This window comes from Lynx rufus, unplaced genomic scaffold (assembly GCF_022079265.1).
Source record: "Lynx rufus isolate CCGP_SWC_20201006 ecotype Redwood Valley unplaced genomic scaffold, mLynRuf1.p SCAF_2, whole genome shotgun sequence".
Classification (NCBI taxonomy): domain Eukaryota; kingdom Metazoa; phylum Chordata; class Mammalia; order Carnivora; family Felidae; genus Lynx; species Lynx rufus.
In genome coordinates, this window is record NW_025814834.1 from 129,165,951 (window position 1) to 129,187,553 (window position 21,603).

A 21,603-nucleotide genomic window follows, 5' to 3' on the forward strand; every position below is an offset into this window, starting at 1 on the left:
CACTAGAGTGTTATGGAGCAGGCAGCTGAATTTGTTTGTTTGTTTGTTTGTTTGTTTAAACAAAGAGCAGTGGAAAAGCAAACTGAGCGGTTAAATTATTGATGAGTCATAGAATCTTAAAGATCTAGAAATGTCACTCCAGCCCCCTTGCCTTGGTGGTGAAGTTAGGTTGTGTCACTCACGCTCCACACAGCTTTCAGCAGAGCTGGAAATAAAATTCAGGTTGAATATTATCCCATTGCTCTCCTGTGTATCATCCTGCCTTGCAGAAGACTCTGAATAATTGAGTAGGTATGAAAACTTGTGTAATATTTGGTGTTTAGCTGTTTCATTTCTAAGAATAGTCTCCATGAGAACTGGAACATTTGTGATCTTATTTTTAGCTCATGTTTTATGATCCTTGCAGCGCCTTATTTAACAGAACTGAATTCTGTTAAGATTTTCTCCCTGCCTGCGAGAGCATCACCTAAGTTGTGTTCCAGACCTCTTTTGGACATCACTGTGTCCTTTCTGTCCCTGTGTTCCCTAGTTGGGGTTTGGAAGCCTGAATCTTAAATTCCCAGCTTTTATGGAATCACCAGGGCCTTGCCTTTTTATGTTATTTCATTTGATTCTTATTATTCCAGTGAGTGAAGGAGCATAATTCAGTTTTACTCTGGAGGAAATGGATGCCCAAGAGAGAAAATAATTTGTGCCTGTTTTTCCAACCAGCTAATAACTGGACTGGGCTTTTGCACCCACTTTTGTGGTTTTATTTTCACTATTACAGGCTGCCGTCTATAGATTAAAGGTCTAGCATGTTTTGCCTTCATTTTTAGACTTCTGTAGGAGGTGTGTTTTGGGGTATAAATGCTCCACAAGCACAGAATGTGTATTATTACTTCTGTTTCCCCAGTGCTCCAAATAGGGCATAGCCCATGGTAGACACACAGATGTACTTGTCACAAGAAGGAATCTGTGTGAATGATGCCATCATGGGATTCATTCCCTCGTTTACTAGCCAGAGAGATGGTTCCTGATGGCAGGACAGTTGGGTCATCTGCAAGTGCCTTTTCATCTGGGCCTGGCCCTGTGAACCTGACCCACACTTGGTTGTCCAGTGTTGGTTCTTCCAGTATTTTACTTTTGATCAGGTGTGTAACTAAAGACAGGCAGAAGTTTCTCGTTACCAAGTGGTTGTTTTTTTGTTTTTGTTTTTTTTCCAAGCTACAGTGACTGTCAGGACTAACTTTAAGTTCTCCAAGCTATAGCAACAGTAATTAGGCTTCTGGTTTAATTAGATGTGAAGACAAAGTTCTCCCCCTGAAGAATGTTGTGGTTTGTGGCCTTTCTCTTTTTCCAGGTGGAACTAGCAGTTGGCCACAGGACCAGAGAAATGGACATTTGTGGTAATTCATGGTCTCTAAAATGTGTGGACCTCAGGCTTTAAAATGGTAGGCAATAAATGCATGGATAAATCTTACCGCCAGCTGTCAAGGTGGATGTATTTCAGAGAAGGTGTTACGAGTTGTCCCTTACTCTCTTAACATAATGAATCCCTGAAAACCAATTTGGTTATAAATGCCAGCCAGCGATTCCCTGCTGCCCAGAGCTTCCCTACTGGGGGCAGTAAACGGCTGTCAGTACCATCTGGGACACTAGAAATCACTGTTCAACAGGTGATGAACAGAAGACTGTGAGTATATCGGTGAATAATGATGTTAAGATGTGGTATTAGGGAGTCTACCTCAAATCAAGACCACCCATGTTAGTGTGACAGGGGGTCCGGGGTTCTCTGACCTGTCCTGTAACCTTCTGTTACACCCCATTAGCCAGTATTAATAGAAGAATAAACTGTTATGTTCTATGTGTACTTTTTATACCACCCTTTTATATGTTATTTCTTCAAAATAAAAATAACTTCTATAGTTTTATGTTTAAAAGTGATTCCTTAAAAAAAAATAAAAAATAAAAAATAAAAGTGATTCCTGATAGTTGGAGGTGGGGTGGGGAGTAATTCAGTCAATCCAGAAAAACTATAAAGAAGTATCACCATAAATTCTACCACTTAGAGACAGTTGCTGTTAAATTTTGAAGGACCTCCTTCCAGATGTCTGTTATCCATTAATACACAGGATTTTATACACTATTCCATAACTTGCTTTGTACTCAACACGTTAGGAATATTGTACCTTGCAATGTCAGTGACTACCTGAAACATTTTCAGCAGCACCTGGTATGTTGTTTTATTGCACACCATAGCTTATTTAACAAAGCTTTAATCCCTCACCTAGAATATACAGATACAGTGATAGTTTATGGGATTGTTATATGGATTAAATGATAATGTGTGAAGATGCTTTGCAATGGAGATGGCCTGTAGGAAGTGCTCAGTAGTTGTTAGCTGTGGTAAACACCCAGGTACAAACACATCTTTTGTTAAGATGTGTAATTACCCCCTATGATAAATTCCTAAGATTGGGTTTGTTGGGTCACAGGGTATGGGCATGAGTTCTGATTCACATCACCAAGCATCTCTTCAGAAAAGTGGTAGCAGTTGATATGCTCCCATGGACAGTGCACACAGGTGCCTGGTCTCCGTGCCCTCACTGGATAAGTTCTGTTGAGCTTTTCTGGAAGGTGGAAACGCCATCACATTATTCTTCTTTGATTTCCTTTGGATTACTCGTGAAATTGAATAGCTTTTCATATGTTATGAGCTGTTTCCTTGTCCTTTGTGAATTGCTTGTTTGTGTCTTTTCCCTATTTTCTTTTGAGGCCTTTGTCTTTTTCTTATTGACATGACAGCTCTTTTCTATAGTAACCCTTTGTCATGTTGCAAATAATTTTGACATTTTTCAAACTTGCTATGTGGTATTTTTGCCATTAAAATTTTTATATAAAGTCAAAGTAATCCCTATATTATGTTACGGGTTCCGTTTTTTGCATCATTTTTTGTAATGGTCTTCTCGTTCTGAGATTAAAAATAGTCACTCATCTTTCTAGGAGTTTGATTATTTGACTTTTTGTATTTAAATCTTGGCTGTATGTGGAATTTATTTGGGAGTGGGGTTAAGAAGGGTTTTGGGGATCCAGCTTATTTTTTCCAAATAGCTAGTTTTTCCAGCACTTGTACCACTAACTTGAAATGCTAGCTTCATCATACACTAAAAGAAACCTTGTCCAGTCTTGGACTTTGTTTTGTTCCATTGATCTGTCTTGTTCCTGTGCCAGTAACTGTGTTAGGAGATTAATAAGTCTGTCTCTAGAAGTAGCAAATTTCATGCTTACCTGCTCCTGATAGAATCAGACTCACATTTTACATAGCCAGTCTTAAATTGCTTCGTTTCTGAGCTTCCTTCTGTAGGGTATGATTAAGTAATCTGAATTACTGTATTTACTCTGTGGTCCCACTGGATACTGGTTTTTCGATTGCTCATCACATAGATAGCATTTTTACATGGTTTCCCTTAATTTTGACCTGCTTCTAGATTGTACACTTGGCTGAGTGCTTAGCAATATGAAGTGGCCAGATCATGTTCTCTTTGTGCTAAATAATCTACCTCTTAGGCATACTACTTTGGAGCAACACAGCTATTGTTTTCCAGAAATAAAACATGCTTCAATTCTCCCCACCTTCTCCGTTTCAGTTGTCAGGCATACAGCTAACACGTAACATCGTTTTTGCAACGGTGCTTGAGTTAGACATTCCCTCTACCTTCTGTTGGCTGGACTTCTTGACTCCTACATGTTTTCGTATGTTCAGTATTTTAATATTGTGGGCTATTCATTGGTAATACTGTTCTGAAGGTTTGGGGTTTCCTCCTCTTAAAGGGATTATTCTGCCTTTCACATCTTTATAGCCACAAAGCTTTGTCCTCGGCTCATATTTCTTTTATTCATCTTAACTTTGCTTTGATTTGAACAATTGAGCCATAACTTATGGGTTGATTAAGTTCAGCTGTATATACCATTGGAAACCTTGCCTATTTGAGCACGTAATCTTGTGGCCTTGTCTCTGTTTTCTTTGGGTATTTCAAGCAGAAGTACTTTTCTTCTCACATTTCCTTTTCTGTATTTTTATTTTCCTTCTATTCTTACCATAACTTGTCTATCCTGATCTTAAAATTCTTATTTATTTTAACAAGCACTTACAGCATCTACTGCACACTCAGTACTTTACTATAGATGGTATTAATATGCTATTTGTGTTATCCTTTGAAATTTTTCAGAATGCTTACACGTATCTTTGTGTGTGTTCTACCACACAACAACATTCCCGCGCCGTCTTGGTATTGCTTGTATCTGCTCCCACCTCTGTAAGCCCTGCGTAAATCTCAGTATGCAGACCATTGTTTCTTTGTACTCAAATGTTTGGATTTCTCTTCTGTGTAGTCTACCCCTGGCCAGTGTCTCCAAACACTTTGATGTGTTCAGGGCATCTTTACCAGTTTGGGCCATATGGAGTTGATGGTAACTATAAAGGGAAAGAGGAGTGAGGTCCCTATTGTAGGTGTGAGCACCCAGGAACATATCCTAGTGGCCACAGTGCTCTGGCTGGCAGAGGTGTAGGGAGAAACCCTGTTTAGCCATTATTTACTGAAATGTTGGCAATCATGGTAGAAGGAAGATTACACACAGGTCAATAATGTTGGTAGCAAGAGTTTGTGAATAGACTTTTATGAGGTATTTGTGGAGCACTTAATACATATAAGACCTTGTGCTATACCTGATGGGTAATACCAGATCACAGTGCCTGCCATCTAAGAATTCCTAGCGTAATTTGAGAGGCAACCAGATATGTAAATAGTTATAGTACCAGCAACATCTAGAAGTGCTGTGAGAATAATATCTAGGAAGAGATCATGTAAACTGCGATAATTAGGAACCAGAATGGTGGTTTTACATGGAAAAGTGGGATTTTGCACTGGCATAGTCCTTCTCTTGTAGCTGTCAAGAAGGAACACCCACCATACAGTACTGAGGGGCAGTGAACAATTTCAGAAGAGAAGAACCTTCCTTTTCTAAAACCTGCATTTAAAAAATATTTTCAGTGGGTATAGAATTCCATCTTTACAGTTTTCCCCTAGTTCTTTAAAGATGCTGATCCACTGGCTTGCATTGTGTCTAAGGGGAAGTCTACTGATTCTTTGTTCTTCTGTATGTAATGTCATTTCTTCTTCTGAGTGCTTTTAAAATTCTTATCACTGGTTTTAAACATTCTGAATCGGATGTGCTTTGGTGTAGTTTTCATTGTGCTCCTTCAGCTTGGGATTTGTGAGCTTCTTAGCTCTCTGGGTTGATACTTTTCATTAAATCTGGGAAATTCGGGGCTCTTTATTTCTTCAGGGTTTTTTTCTATTCCCACCCCCCACATCTTCCAGACACTCCTATTACATATATATTAGGTTACTTGAAGTTCTATAGCTCAGTGGTGCTCTGTTCATTTTTCCGGTCATTTTGGCTGTGTCTCACTTGGATGGTTTCCATGGGTAGGGCTTCGAGTCTGTTCGTGTCCTCTTCTGCAGTGCCTCCTCTCCTGGAGATGCCATCCAGTGTAATTTTCATCCCAGACGCTGTAGTTCCCATCTCTACAAGTCCAATTTCAGTCTGTTTTGTATCTTCTGTGCCTTTATTTAGCATGCTCAATCTACTCTCTCACTTCTTGAACCTGCGGAGTATAATTACAGCTCTTTTAATGTCCTTGTCTATTCTATTATCTGTGTGATTTCTGGGTCAGCTTGATTGATTTTTCTCATTATGGGTCCTGTTTTCTTGCTCCTTTGCACGCCTGGTTTTTTTTTATTGAATGTTGGATATTGTGAATTTTATTTTCTTCAGTGCTAGATATTTTTATATTCCTATAAATATCTTGAACTTTGGTCTGGCACATAGTTAGGTTCCTTGGAAACGGATTGGTTCTTTTTTGTTCTTGTTTTTTTTTTTGTTTTGTTTTGGTAAGCTTTTAAGGTAAGACCAGAACAGCATTTAGACAAGGGTTAATTTTTCTTCATTAGTGAAGTAGAGTTTTTCCAAGTATTCTCTCTAATTCCTTGTGAAATATGAGGTTTTCTCCTTTGGTTGTTGGGAGCAGGAATTATTTCTGCTCCTGGGTGAGGGCCACATATGGTCTCCTTCAGTCCTTTCAGGTGGATCTTTCCCTGGTCTCGGGTAGCTTCCTGACACGCATGCACTGATGAGGACTCAGCTGAAGGCTTGGCAGGGTGGTTGGGAAGCCTCCATCTGTAGATCTCCAGAGTTTTCTTTCTGTCCAGCTCTTGCCTCTCTAGCACTCTACTACTGAACTCCAGCCTCTGTGGCCTCCCCAGACTATCAGCTCATCCCTTCAGACCTCTGGGCTCTGCCTGAGTTTCCCTCCCCTGCACTATGGTCTGGAAATTCTTTCCATACAGTAAGCCAGGGAGGCCTTTATTTGTTTCCCATCTCTCTGGGATCATTGCCTTGAGATCCAGTGTCTTGAAAACTGTTGTTTTACATATTCTGTGGGGGGTTTTTTTGGCGGGGGGTGGGGGGGGTTGTTTCAGGTGGGAAGGCAAATCTGGACCTTGTGACTTCACCTTGGCCAGAGGCAGAAATCCTCTCAGAACATAACTTTACATTTCATACTCCTTCCCATCATAGAGAAATTAAGTGGGTCTGGCCTTTTCACTTCATCATCTGCCTTTTCAGAGCATTTTTTTTTAATGTTTTTTATTTTTGTGAGAGAGAGAGAGAGAGAGAGAGAGAGCGCCAGCAGGGGAGGGGCCAAGAGAGGGAGACACAGAATCTGAAGACAGGCTCCAGGCTCTGAGCTGTCAGCACAGAGCCCGATGCGGGACTTGAACTCACAAACTGTGAGATCATGACCTGAACTGAAGTCAGACGCTTAACTGACTGAGCCACCCAGACGTCCCCACAAATAGTTCTTAAAGAAAATGAATTGGATGTTTTGAGTGCCGTCCATATGCTATGCAGTATATTAGTTCCTAAAATGAAGGTTTTGTCCCTGCACGACATGGGCTTCAGGTCTAGTGAGGGAGGCAGACAAGGTTCTTGTTGCTATAATTAAAAGTAACACATATTTTGAAACATTTTAAGATGCCACTGCAACATAGGGTGACATATACATTGTACCAAGTGTGATAAATGATTAACCATATGAACTGATGGCCTTTTGCCAACACTTGTGAATTCTGTCTCCTAACCATGACCAGGTTGCCCACCCTTTCCTGGCCATCCATAATTCTTCTCTCTCTGCAGGAGTAGGATTGTATCTGTGCTCTTGGTCCCCCAACGCTCCTGGATCTCTCTTCTTTCCATATGACCTTTTCTTTGCACCTGAGGTTTGATCTGTTGTTAGATCTGATTTCATTTTTGTCTTTGACTTTCACTAGAATGAGAATGTTAAAGACTGGAACCTGGTCCTCATACAGGATGAGAAATAATTCCTGTTCCCCCCAAAAAAGTTAGTTGCTTCTGCCATGGATGGATGGGTGTTTTTCAATGAGTGTATGTGTTTTCAAAAGTAAAATGTAATTGGTTATTGGGAAGGGAAGAGAGGGAAGGTTAAGGGTAGCAGAAGACCACAATTATAGTTAATAAACCTGGCCTGTATTTCCAGAGGAACTCTTTGGATGATAAATGAGGTCAGCCATCCTTTGAGTTGTTCAGGTGAAGCTGGGAGTTGCTAGTGATAGCTAATAATCCTCCTTCTTCTGTGACTGGGCAACAGGAACATGTGAGTAATGCATTGACTAGGTCAGGTGTGTAGAGCTTTGTCTGAAAAGTGAGAGTTGTAGATCATGATTGGCTCAAGACTAACTATACTGTGGCCTGATCAAGATAGCCAGGACTCCGGTGGTGGAATTTTTCTTATATCCTAGTCAGTTGTGGGGGCCAGAGCCTTCCTTGGAAAGATGGCCTATGTTTAGATGACTGTGAGGCCATGTGGTCTTTCTGGTGCCTGTGGTAGCTCTGGATATTCCTGTTCCTCAAGGAGCTCATTGATGTAATTTCAGACACTATATTCTCACTCAAGAGAACATGCTGTCTTGTTCTGTGTGCAGTATCTTACAAGACACATTGCTGTGTCAGTTTTTAAGCTTCTGGTTCCAGATGTCTCTAGCAGCCCTACGTTTTCTCAGATGCTTGGCCAGCTTACATGTATGAATGGCCTTTCTGTTCTGCAGAGGCTGTGAGAAGCTCTGCCTGAGCATTTGAGAGTTAACCAGCATTTAGTCAGGCCCTCTGTGAGGCACTGATTGTACAAGAAATTGTACAAGAGCTTCTGCTGACTTCAAAGATACTTACAGTCCAGAGGGGAAATAGCATAGGTGAATTCAGAAGCCCTTTCAGGAGAACCACGAAAGAAAATTAGAAGATAAGCAAAACAGTTAGTGTTTTGAGTCCTGTCTCTTCAGACCTCTCTGTTGGGGTAGCGGCTTGAGTGACCAAGCGGCTGGCCTCCCACCATTTATAGACATGTTCTATTTTGAGACTGAGTTGGTGGTTTGGGAAGGACGTATAATCATTTTCAACAAATGCTTATTGAGTGTGTAAAGTATCGTGGTAGGCATAAGGAATACCAACAAGTATAAAGTTATAGCCTCTGCTTCTAAGGAACTGCTCATACTCAGAAAGGCAGGGCATGCTTAAGATGAAAAAACTTAATAAGATATATGTCTTTGTAAGCGAAAAGCACGTAATTGTCACCATTTAGTAGAACTAAATACTAGACTAATTAACTGCTCGGAGAGTGGGGCTTGAGGTGGTGGGGCATGTGGCAGAGGGAGAGGAAGTATCTTCACTTTTTACTATACATCTGCCCTGTGAACAACATGGGTTTGAACTGCATGGGTCCACTTACACGTGATTTTTTCTGATGAGTACAGTACTGTATATGTATTTTTCTCTTCCTTATGATTGCCTTTATAGTGTTTTATTTTCTCTAGCTTATTTTATTATAAGAATATAGCATATAATGCATATACAAAATATGTGTGCATCTACTGTTTATGATATTGGTGAGGCTTCCAGTCAACAGTAGCCTATTAGTAGTTATGTTTTGGGGGACATAAAGTAATATGCGGATTTATGACTGTACCAGGGGGTCAGCACCCCTGACCACCCCCCACCCCCCCGCATTGTTCAAGGATTAACTGTATATATTTGTGTATGGTTGGAAATTTTTACCAAGTGCCATTGTTGCCTTTTTGTAATTCTTTCTTTTTCCGTTAAAAAATGATAGAAACTAGTAGATTATACCAATAATGTTAGCCTTGAATATCTCTGCACGATAGGGTTACAAATGGTTTATATTTTCCTTATCATACCTCCCTACTATTGCCTACATTTTCTATAACGGATATGTATTATTTTATAAAGAAAGTATTTGAAAACCAAAACCCTAAAGCATCTATGATGATGATTATGACTATAGTCCAACATGCTTACCATATCTTGGAATTAACACACCAGCTTTCCCTTTTCTTTCTCCTCACTCTTACCACGACAGTTAAGATTGTTCTTTTATCATAATCATCATCATCACTAAATAAAGGTGAAGTAGGGCATTGGCTCTTTGATTCTGTCCCTTGTCATTTTGGGTCAGTGAGTTAACCTAGGAGCCAAAGGAATCCAGCTATTAACTGCTCAGCTGTACTGTGAAGGCTGCCTTGAAAAATGTAAATTATGCTGATTGGGTTACAATTATATCTGTCAATGTGGGCTGTGATCTCTTGTTTTAAAGCATCCTAAGAATACTTTCTGTATCTTTATATTTAGTCCTGTTGGAGAAAGCAATTAGATTATTCCATCTCCCCCATCTGGTGCAGTAAGAAAACTCATCTGCTTGGCTTACTTTGTATGAGAGAGAATTAAAATGTCCAAGTTGTTTGTAATTTGGGTTAAGTAGTTCAGTCCTGTCTCTCCCAAATTTTGTTCTGGAAATCCGTATCCCCTTATAATTATGAACTGAATTACTTTGAAAGTAATAGTGTTCTGAATTATTTAAGGAAGTCAAAGATCAAAAGACAGATGTCATTTCTAAATGAATTTTCTTTTTCCTTGTAGCATGTGTTTGATGATCTCAGTGTCTCAGTATCCTTGTCCTGGGTTGGAGATGGCACTGGGGTAAGTAGTATTTTGAGTCTGTTAATTCAGCGTAGCAAGAAGATGTCGATTTTAGGAGTTTAAGCAATGAATGTTGTTACTTCCTGAAATAGTCTCCAACTTCAGTTGCAGAAAATGCATGTTTGCGGTACCGACTTTCAGGACGATGATTGGTTTGGTTTTGCTTTAGAACTGGAAGCCTCTTGTGACCGCCTTCTTCCATAATAGGAAGATAGACACCATTTTAGTCTCTGGTGGCTGCTTGGCATCAAGATGAGCAAGAAGAAGAAAGAGAAAGGAGAGTGCCATGTGCTGAGACGGGAGCCTCACAATACTTGGGAAAACCCCTGTGTAGAAGCGGAAAACTGCACATTGCACATCTTGGCATTTTTCCTCCAAACTGTATTGTTCCTGTGTCCTTTCCCACAGTTAGTGTTGAAGGACTGTGGCGCCCATGGGCTCATGGTTGCTCAGCTCCCTCTGTTGTCCCTTCCCCACCACAGAGAAGCCGCTGCCAGGATCAGGGGCGTGAAAGGAGAGTTCTTTAGCCCCTTATCCCTGCTAGTATAGACAGTCTCCCAGTAGGAGGGTGTGCTGAGGGTGGCCTCAGGTCTTGAATCTAGGCTTGACGTTACCTGGCTCTGTGCCCTGCTGTCTGAACAAGGTCAGGGACCACAGCTCATACCCTCTGGGATTCTGGTAATGTACGTATCGTAGCATTTAGGCATGTGATGGCTATATCAGGAACCAAAAGAAATAATTTTGATGTTGAAAAGGAAGCTACAAATTACTTACTTTAATTAATTTTAAAACTTCTGGTAGACTGTCTCTGTAATCATGTCTTAGTTTCTTCTAAAATTTGGGTTGTATGCCAATTTCCATGATTTATCCATTTATCTAAGAGAGTTGGCATCTCCAGGATTTCTTGTTACATGGCTACCTGAGACTCCTTAGCCTGTTGTGCTAATCTGTCAGAATCTTTTCTCCATGCATATTTTTGTCTAGAAAAATAGTTCTTTAAAAAATTAACTTCATGGAGAAACAACAGCAAGGAGAAGAAGGAAAGGACAGATGTATATGACACCGTGACTTCTATTAGAGCGCCCGTACTATTCTAGGCTCTGTAAGCAGGAAGAGAGATGATCTTTACCTGAGAATATCTTACAATAATAGAGATACAAAGTGGTTAAACCCTTCCTTTATTATAATGTGTAGTTGATTACTTTTGCCTCACTGTTACAAGTGTATGTGATGGGACCATTTCAACAAAATGAGTTGAGATCTTGAATCATTGTGAGCCCTAGTAACTTGGTATGTCTTGGTTTTCTGATATTAACAGTACAAGCTACTACAGACCAGGGCTGTTGGCAGCCTCTTAGATGTTGATTTAATCCCATCACATGCAGACATGTAATTAGACTATCTTTCTTATTGACTGCATGCTTTTGTCTCTTCCCAGATCATTCTAGTCTTGACTACCTTCCATGTACCACTGGTAATTATGACTTTTGGACAGTCCAAGCTATATCGAAGGTGAGATGTATAACATGTGGCTGGGGCATTGGCTGAGTAGCATATCTACTTTTATAGACTTGATGGAGTCTCAAAGCTGATTTAAAGGATCTTCTAGGCATCTTAAATTTTCACCAGACTGTCACACTCAGCACACTGAGTGCCTACTTAACAACCTGAAGAAATATGAAAAGGGATCTAGTTCCAAGGAGATTAGGCTGACATAATTGAGTGGCAAAACAATAAAGGAAGATGAAGGAAGAGCCCATAGGGATGTGTCTGTTAATTTAAATGGGTATTTATCTGTGGGAAAGTAGCATAGACTTTAGCCACCTTTCTATTTGTTATGATTTTTTATATCCCTGCAATAGCACAAAATGGTTTTTATGTCCCTGAAATGGTTTTTACAGTCCTCACTATACCTCCTAAGTGAATGTGATTTATCTTACAATAAAATGGATACTGGGGCACCTGGGTGGCTCAGTTGGTTAAATATCCAACTCTTGATTTCGGCTCGGGTCATGATCTCACGATTCATGGGATCGAGCCCTGCATTGGGTACTGCACTCAATAGCACGGAGCCTGCTTGGGATTCTTCCTCTCTCTTTCTCTCAAAGTAAATAACCAAGCATTTAGAAAAATGGGTACCTATTTTAAGCCCTAAACAGATTGTTTCCAGATCAGGAGGAGGTCCTCAGGTCAGACCTAACCCAAGTGCCTAATAGTGTTCACATTGGTAATGATGGTGGCTGGCAGTGTGTGTTCAGGAGTCATAACCTATACTGTGACATTCACAAGGTTTTAGAGTTGTCTTTTCAAAGATACAGGTTGGTTAAATAGTAGGTTCTTTCCCTTAATTATGAGATTCAAGACCAGCCAACTCTCAGAAATTGCTGATTGTCTTCTCAGTCATTTGTGCCTACCCCAATTTTCCCCAAGGGACCTAAAGAATAGGACATCCCAGCAGATGACATAAAAACTACCTGTAGGGCTCCCGGGAGCATTGTACTCTCTCAGTGTTCTTTATTTGACTGTTGGCATTCACTTCAACATGGAGTGAACCCATGTTGAAGCTCTGAGATGGATCAACCTAACCTCCCCTCCCTAGTAGGCATGATCACTGACTGCTGCTACTAAGCCTGGAGCCAGTGCTCTCTGCCCTTCCACACAGTGATGTTGGCTTAAAAATTTGCTAAGAAGGAATTGCCGTCTGGAATTGTTGTAAGCTCCATAAAGGCAAGGTTCTTGACTAACTCCCGGTTCTCCAACAACCAGCCAAACAGCTGACTCATAGCAGGCAAGCAGTACATACTAATTGAATGAATGCATGTCTTGGCTTCTCTATAATTTTTAGGCTGATATTATTTTTTATTTGATAAAGATTGACAACACATTGTAGAATCCCAGTGCTAGAAAGGGCTATAATTTATAGGTGATTTTGTTTATTCATTTAGAACAGCGGTTGAAACATTTCAGACAGATGAAAAGTATCCTGTTTGGGAAAGGAAAAACTACATTTAAAAAATTTGTAACTCTTTCTAGTGTTTAAAAAAACTTGCTGTCATAAAATCTTTCCATATAATACAGTTTTTCTTACCAATTTACATTTCATTATAAAAGGAATACAACCGTATTATAAGACATTTGGAAATTTTAAAAGAAAAAAGTTCACCATAAGGTATAATCTTAACTTATTTGCAGTTTATTATCTTGATTTTCCCCTTTAATATTATTCGTATGGGCACGTAGTCTTGGGAAGCAGCATGGTGCAGGGTAAAGTTGCCAGATTCTGTTGGCAAATAGGCCTGGGATTGAATCTCAGCACTATCATTTATTTGCAAGCCGAATGAACAAGTCATTTAGTCTCCCTAAATGTTTTGTCATCTGTAAAAGAAAGATGATAACAATGGTCATCATAGACCATTACCATTACTAATGGTAACTGTTGCAAGTTATGCTTTGCAGTGGCTGGCGTGGAGTAAGAACTTGGTGGGGTCAGCTGCTGCCGTGCCAACAGCCAGGGATGGCTCGTAGCCAGCCTGTTCTGGCACTGCTGTACCAGTTGTTAAAATGAATTTGAAAGCCTCCTGTGCCAGTTGGTAAAAAGTGATTGCCTGCCCCCAGATGCTTCCATGGCTTCTACAAATGCACACATCCCCTTGCCGCTGCCAATATGCAAGTATTACTAACACCTCGTGTCACAGCCTGTACCCATTCTGATTGGTGAATGTTCATACCACGATACTTTTCATATCCCCTCTGCTGGTAACTCATCATTTTTGTTAGATTGACAGAATTTACTTAATCACTGTCCTCTTGGAAATTCAGGTTGTAGCTAATTTTTTCAGGATTACTAATGCTGCTGTGATACATATCACACATGTATGTGTCATAGAAGGTGCTGATTTCCAGTTCATTTTTTAGTAGCAAATCCTCTCCTATTGATTCCAAAGAGCCATGTTGTGAAGGCTGTTTACTAAACTCTTCCTCCTCCAGGTTGAACTACCTTCTATCCCTATTGTCTGCATCACTTATTTGCTTGCCTTCTGAATTCACTTTTTATTCTCTTTGTTGCTCTTTAATCGTGTGGCTAGAACTGTTCCTGACAGGTTCATGAGTCATACCCAGGGGGAGCAAAATGTATTTTCACGACTCTTTTTTCCCATCCTTTTGCTTTTCAATTTTGTGTTTACTTTAAGGCAGCCAAAACCAAAACAGAAACAGTATCGCTAAATGTCACTGTTAAAATACCTACTACCATCTGACTCAGCCCTTTTCATCCTATACTTGTCTAGTCTTGTGAGAAACCCCTAACATACATTTTACCAGAGGGAAGTGCTATTTGTTTCTGATAGTCTCATGTTACTAAGGTTCTTTTGCTTCATGTTGCACAGCAGGGTTTTTGTTTGGTTGTTTTTTGTTTTTGCCAAGGTCATTTTGAATATTAATTATTTCCTCCCTGCTGTGAAGTGAGACCTTTTCCAGAGTTTAGGTGGAAACTTTAAATATGCCTCGTTGCTTCTCCCCCTGGGCTGGCCTGGCTGCTGTGAAGTGACTCATGTTGTTGAACGTGCCAGCCAAGAGGCACGTGTTGCTTTGGAGGGGAGGGGGCAGTTCGATTAAGATGAGTCCTGAATAGGGGGAGGTTGCCCAACTGAAAAATAAAATAAAAGCCTTTTCAATGCACTCTGAGACTCTTCTGTTTTTTATAGCTCCCATGATTATATTACTTACTGGATTATCTTTCCGTACCAAATCTTATGTGGTCAAAGGTTCATTTGGGGTTCAAAGAAAAGGCACTTTCCTCACATGCCAGCTGCTCTGAGTAGTAGGGCCCAGAGGCTCACAGGATTAGAAAGAAGCTTTGTTACCTACGCTGAGTTAGAGGGAAGTATACGTTGGTCTTTAGGTTATAAAAAAGAATTGTGGGTGGGGCACCTGGGTGGCTCAGTCAGTTAAGCTTGCAACCTGGGCTCAGGCCACGATCTCATGGTTTGTGAGTTTGAGCCCCGCATCGGGCTCCATGCTGACAGCTCAGAGCCTGGAGCCTGCTTCAGATTCTGTCTCTCTCTCTGCCCTTCCCCTGCTGGTGCTCGTGCGTGTGCTCGCTTTCTCTCTCTCTCTCTCTCTCTCAAAAATAAATGAACATTTAAAAAAAATAAAAAAGAATTGTGGGAAGATTTGGGAAATAAATAAAAGCCCTAGGCATTAATGATTAGGTAAAATTGAATAATAGTATCTTCAATTAAAAGAGTTATATTTGAATAGTTTAAATTTTGATTCTCTGTTAAGGAATAATTTATAAAATAGGTTGTAAAGTTCATTTGCCTTTTTCAAATGTGACGTTAAAAAGGAAATAAACTAGATCTGTGGTAAACATAATTTGGTTTTTGGCAACTGAAAGATATTTTGCACCCTTTTGTTTTATGGCCTCTTGAGGCTAACTTTTCGTTGTAAGATCAACTTAGTGAGACACATGTAAGCATTATTGTGCATCAAAATTCTGTACCTAATTACCGCAAAACTGCTGCTATGTTATTTCCTATTGAGAGTTGTTCAACTTTTGGAAATTAGTAAGGGCATCTTAAGAAATTTCAAATTAAAGTTTATTCCATAGTCAGTATAAATTTTTGAGGATGTTACTTGAAAGGTAAACTTAAAGGTATACAACCGATATTAAAGTATAGTAAGCTGGCTTCTCTAAGACATCTTGTATGACATTCTTTTAAATGGTATGCTTGGTTCAGTTTTCACTGCAGTAGATTATTAACAATGACTGCATATGCTACAAGGGTAGCATAAAGTCCATTATAAAACATATTTTACTGTTCTTTTTCCTTAAATAAAAAGTTTATTAAAATGTATGATGATGGCATTTTTACTAAAACCTCACTTTTACAAACTTAAGGCATATAAAAGTCATGAAACTAGGTGGTTTTCATCACGTAGGAAATATTCCCATGAAAATACCTATTGCATTGCCTTGTCAACCAAAGCAAAATAAGGACACTGGATATATTCTCATGTTCCTTGTGATGAAAAGTTCTGGGACTTGGGGCACCTCGGTGGCTCAGTTGGTTAAGCATCTGATTCTTAAACTCGGCTTATAGGTCATGATCTCACCATTGGTGGGATTGAGCCCCATGTCCGGCTCTGCTCTGACAGCATGGAGCCTGCTTGGGATTCTCTCTCTCCATCTCTATCTGCCCCTCTTCTGCTCGTGCTCTCTGTCAAAGTAAATAAATGAACATTTAAAAAAAAAAGTTCTGGGATCTTATCCACAATATCTTACCCTTTTTATTTTCCCGCTTATATTTTCAAAATTTCTACAGAAAACCTGTATCCTTTTTTGCATAAGGATTAAAAAAAGAATTAAAAGACATTAGACAATTAGCATTAGACAATCGGGGTTAAATAAAAAGTCTTTTTTTCAGCCTAATGTAAATTCACATTCTGCCCATTTTACTGGCTAGTCTATGATTTGAGGTCTGTAATTATGTAGCCACATTTTAATATGCTACATTCTCCCTATTGGTCTTTTAACTGGAAATCTCAGTACAGCTGATTTTCATTTTTCTACAAAATCTCCTTGAACGCTGAATTAGTGAATACTGAACCATTGCTCCTAGGGGAAAGAAAGAAAGGTTTAGGCTCCTGCAAACCTCTGGTCACAACATTCATTTTTGTCAGTTGGTCAGTACGTAACCTTGTTTTGTGTGTGCTTCTGTTGAAAGATACCTTACTTATTTAATATATCTTGATTCATTAACGTTGAGCTCACAACCAGATCCTGCCCGAAAGATGCTTATCTAACTCCTTTATTTTCTCCATGAGGCACATCAAAGCCTTCTTGTGTGCAGGAACACTAGGTAGCCGTTCAACACTGTGCTAAGGGGCTATTTTAAACAGCAGAATAACCAACAAAAAATGCAAAAATGCAGAAGGCGTGGTGCTAAATAGACTGTGAAGAAGACCCTTATTTGCAGTATTAGAGCTGGAACAAGAAGGCAGAGCAGCTCCCCGTTGGACCTCAGCTGGGAATGGGCACGCTGGGTTACTCAGATGTTTGTCACTCTGTGCATACCTGCAAATGACTGCCAGAGTGCCATGAGTATTGATTTTAGGGTTACAAATACATTTGAGTGAGTAGTCACATTTGCACATATGGAGTCCGTGAACAATCAGGATCTAATATGTAAGCTTTCCTGATTAGTGAAAACGACAAAAGTGTAGTTATTTTTTTTTTAAGTTTATTGTCATCTTTGTTGCTTTTATGTTGCAATTTATAGCAACTTAATCATGGCAGAAATGAACTAAAGAAACAGAAAAATGGTTAGGCCTGAAAGCCAAGCAGACAAGGATATCTATGCTTGTTTGATTGTTGAGAAAATTAAAATGTAAGATTATCTGAGATATTGTAGAACTCTTATACTGTTCCATTTCATTAAATGTCTGCAGTTCAAATGCCTGGTATTACAAGTTCCAATGTATTGTAAATGAAAAGTGTTCAAAAACAAGGATGTAATTTTTGGCTGTTGACATTGGGGTTGAGTGTCAATATATGAGTCTTCTGGAAAAACCCTCTTTTGAGTCCTTCATCTTGCTAGGAATTTGCATGCTTTTACTAGAAGTTCCATGTGAGGATTACTTTTTTTTTTTTCATTTATTTTAATGTCTAGAGTTTTCTTGTTCTTTGGGGTTATTAGATTATATTCCAATAATATTTTTATTTTAACAGTTTCTTGAGCTGTAAACACGTGCATATTGTTAAGCATATGTTTACAGCACAGATACATGCATAAGTGATCATTTCTTTTTGGCAACAAGAAATTGGTTATTTTTTGTTCAAAAGACTTGTTCCTAAAGCAGGTGGTTTCACAGGGTTTTGTTAACTTATCATTTGACTGCTGTTTATAATGCTATTCATTATCCTATGGAATTTGAAAATGGATTTATTTTTCAAAATGTTTCGTTGTTTTCCTTTTCATGATACATGTTGTGTGTGGATAAATGTGCTGATAGAAAATAAAATTACTTTAAAATAAAGTTTTGGGGCACCTGGGTGGCTCAGTTGGTTAAAGCGTCCAACTCTTGATTTTGGCTCAGGCCGTGATCTCATGGTCCATTGTGAAATCGAGCTCCGCCTCGGGATCCACGCTGGGCATGGAGCCTGCTTGGGATTCTCCCTCTCCCTCTCTCTCTCTGCCCCTCCCCACTTACATGCACACTGTCTCTCAAGAAAAAAAATAAAATAATAAAATAAAGTGTTATATTAAAATGTATTCCTTGGCCTTATGTGGTCTTAGCAGAACCCTACCTAAATCCTAGCAGGTTGATACTAGTCCATTGTACTCCAGTTGTTTTTTAAGTGGCTAAGGTTGTGTCACAGATGATTTTTTGTTTTGTGCATTGTTGCTTTCTCTTTCTGAAGGGCAGGGATATGTTTTGTTGTGCCAAGTTCTTAAAAAGCAAGCAGGCTTGCCAACAGGTTTGTGGAGGTTCCCTGGGGATGTCATGAAGGAGGGGAGATTTGTAAGCTGGTGATAAGCAAGCAACTACAAATTCCTTTAGATGGTTGTCTGAGCGATTGATGATATGTACATTGTAGAGCTATGAATTGTTCGTGCATATCCCTTGACCTGCTGTCTGGAAGATAAGAATACTTTCTGTACTCCAAAGCCAAGGAAAGGGTAATAAAGGAATTGGTTGGGCACTGCCTAATCCCCAGTTTGTTTAGGAATCTTCTGTGTGTGTGTGTTAAGAAATGGGAAGAGTTATTCAGACAACCTAAAGTCACATGTAATTTGCTTTGCATACCTATGCAAACACTCACAAATACTGCCTTCCTGTCTGCTCTCAACTTCCTCTGAGCCCATCTTTACTGCCAGGCCACAAGCCCTGGCAAGGTAGCGGAAGACTGCAGGTTGTAAGAGAAAAACTCACAAATAATTAAAAGTTAGTCTAGTATGGGGCTGAGAGTTAAGAGAATTGCTTGTAGTTTTACAAGAATTGTAAAGAATTCTCAGTTAACTAGAATTGCCCCTAGTTAACTCATAGACTTTTGACAGTTGCCTCCCGTTGAACCTCCTTATCTGTGAGGGTAGTTGGACAAAATGTCCCCAGTCCCTTGTATCTCTCATGTTCTGTGGTTCTGTGATTATTTGTTGAGGCTGCTAACCAAAATTGTGCCATCTGTTAAGTCGTCTATTCTGTTGGTGAAGACCACTGCATGTTGCACTTATCACCGGGCAGTTGACTTGCAAAACATGGTGGTCTTCACTGATGAACATTTAGATTCAGCGAATGTGCAGATTTCACATTCTATGTCATGTTTTATCAGAACTGCACACAGTATTAAACCCGTCAGAGGTAGAGAGCTACTGATTTTTTTGCTTTTAATTTTCAAAATCGAAACACGAAATTGAATACCTCTCAAAGACATTGTTGGAATGAACCTTGGGGGAAAGCTTTGACAACCCAAGAGATGAGATTAAGTGCGTTTGTTTTCCCTAGCTGTGTTTTGTGTGCTGCGTGCACTAGAGGCCGGTACCTGGGACGGCAGCCTCTGGAAGTGGAGGACTTTAAGACTCCTGCTGCTGAGTTTACAGCTTTATCATGTGTATTGTGCATTAACAGATTAGTTAGGAGGCCTTTGGTTACATTTAGCAGACATCTCAACCCAAACTAGCTTAAATAATAAGGGAATTAATGGCGCATAACTAATAGAGAAGTTATTCAGTCCAATGTCACAGACTCTGGAATTCCAGAATCCCCTCAGCAGTTCTCTCCATGTATGTTGGCTTATTTTTCAAGCTACACTCTCATTGTGTCAGAATGCCTGTAGCAATTTTTTGCTTTGTGTTCACATATTACAGTGTTGGGTTTCTCAAATTTTGCATTACTGACATTTGGGACCAGATAATTTTTTCTCATTGTGAAGCTGTCCTGTGCATTGTAGGATGTTCAGCAGAATCCTTGGCCTCTACCTACTAGATGCCAGTAGCATCTCACCCCTGAGTTGTTGATAATCATAAATGTCTCAAGATGTTACCAAACGTTTGCAGCTAGGGATGGGGGTGGGGGGCAAAAATACACTGATTGAGAACCACTGATCTAAAAGGAGACATCGTTTTGTCAGGAGGCTATCTTAAGTGTAAAGAGATGTGTTTCCTAAAAGACTCCAAATTCCCCTCTTTGGTCTTATTGGCTCATCCTGGGTCACTCCCCATTTCTGATCCCATCACTGGTAAGGGAATGCGATTTCCTTCAGACTAATCAGGCCCACCACCAGAGCTAGAGATGGAATCAGCCCCCCTGAGGCTGTTCAGGGGAGGATGAGCGCCTCAGCCAAGCCAGTGGGAAGGGGGAAAGGAAGGCAGGCAGGAGTCCAGCAGTGTCCTCATTGACCATCGCATTCTAATGTGTCTTGTTTTTCTTCCTCTCAGTGAGGACTATGGAAAGAACTTTAAGGATATTACAAATCTCATCAATAACACCTTCATTCGGACTGAGTTTGGCATGGCTATTGGTCCTGAGAATTCTGGAAAGGTGAGACTCATTCAGATACATACGAAGTTGTGCTTGGTACCACACGCAGGCTGTCAGATAATTGTGGAATGATCCGGTTGTACACAGCAGTATATTTAGTTTGCTGTTAGTGTATTTTTAAAATTAAACATAATTTAGTGCTGTTCATAAAAGAACAGAATTCAGCACACAGGATTTTTATTTATTTATTTATTTTTTGGTCCCTATTCCAAGATCCAGCCAAACTCTTTATAATTATGTGGTGGTTGTTGGCATCACAATGTATAATCCATGAGACAACATTTTAGTCTTTGGGCAACTAACTAATCCCAAACTGAGCAGGCTACGTTCATAGTTATGACACGCTAGCTCAGTGTAGGATAACATTTGTTACAAGACTAATAGTTGAAGAGTGCAGTGCACAAACTAATATTACTGTTTTTATGACTCTTCTTACTTTTGAAAATTTTCTTAACACCTGGTGGAAATGGTGTAAGAACTTCCTGTGCTTTCATAGTATTATATTCTGTATCTGAACTTTTTTCTTCCTGATCAGGTGATTTTAACAGCAGAGGTGTCTGGAGGAAGTCATGGAGGAAGAATCTTTCGATCATCAGATTTTGCAAAGAACTTTGTTCAGACCAATCTCCCTTTTCACCCTCTGACTCAGATGATGTATAGCCCTCAGAATTCTGATTACCTGTTAGCCCTCAGCACTGAAGTAAGTATAATTGAGGAACTTGTCTTGCTTTTTTGCATTTTTGTAGGCTCAAAATATACTGTTTTAAAAGGGTGCTCTAGGATATGCTCTTTATTTTTTTTATTTTTATTTTTTCCAATTATGTCCTTTTGAAATTTTTTTTCTTTTTCTCAATATATGAAATTTATTGTCAAATTGGTTTCCATACAACACCCAGTGCTCATCCCAAAAGGTGCCCTCCTTAATACTCATCACCCACCCTCCCCTCCCTCTCT

The 21,603-nt window shown here is 39.7% G+C and overlaps 1 protein-coding gene across 2 annotated transcripts in view; it reads left to right on the forward strand.

The window, feature by feature from the left end:
* Nucleotides 1–21,603, forward strand: part of SORT1 (sortilin 1) — a 67,631-nt gene that overhangs the window by 12,910 nt on the left and 33,118 nt on the right. For both annotated transcript variants that reach the window (XM_047085927.1, XM_047085928.1), the window contains exons 2-5: nt 10,051–10,110; nt 11,549–11,622; nt 20,547–20,649; nt 21,185–21,349. In XM_047085927.1, coding sequence (XP_046941883.1) covers nt 10,051–10,110; nt 11,549–11,622; nt 20,547–20,649; nt 21,185–21,349 — 402 coding nt within the window. The remainder of the gene's footprint in view (nt 1–10,050; nt 10,111–11,548; nt 11,623–20,546; nt 20,650–21,184; nt 21,350–21,603) is intronic.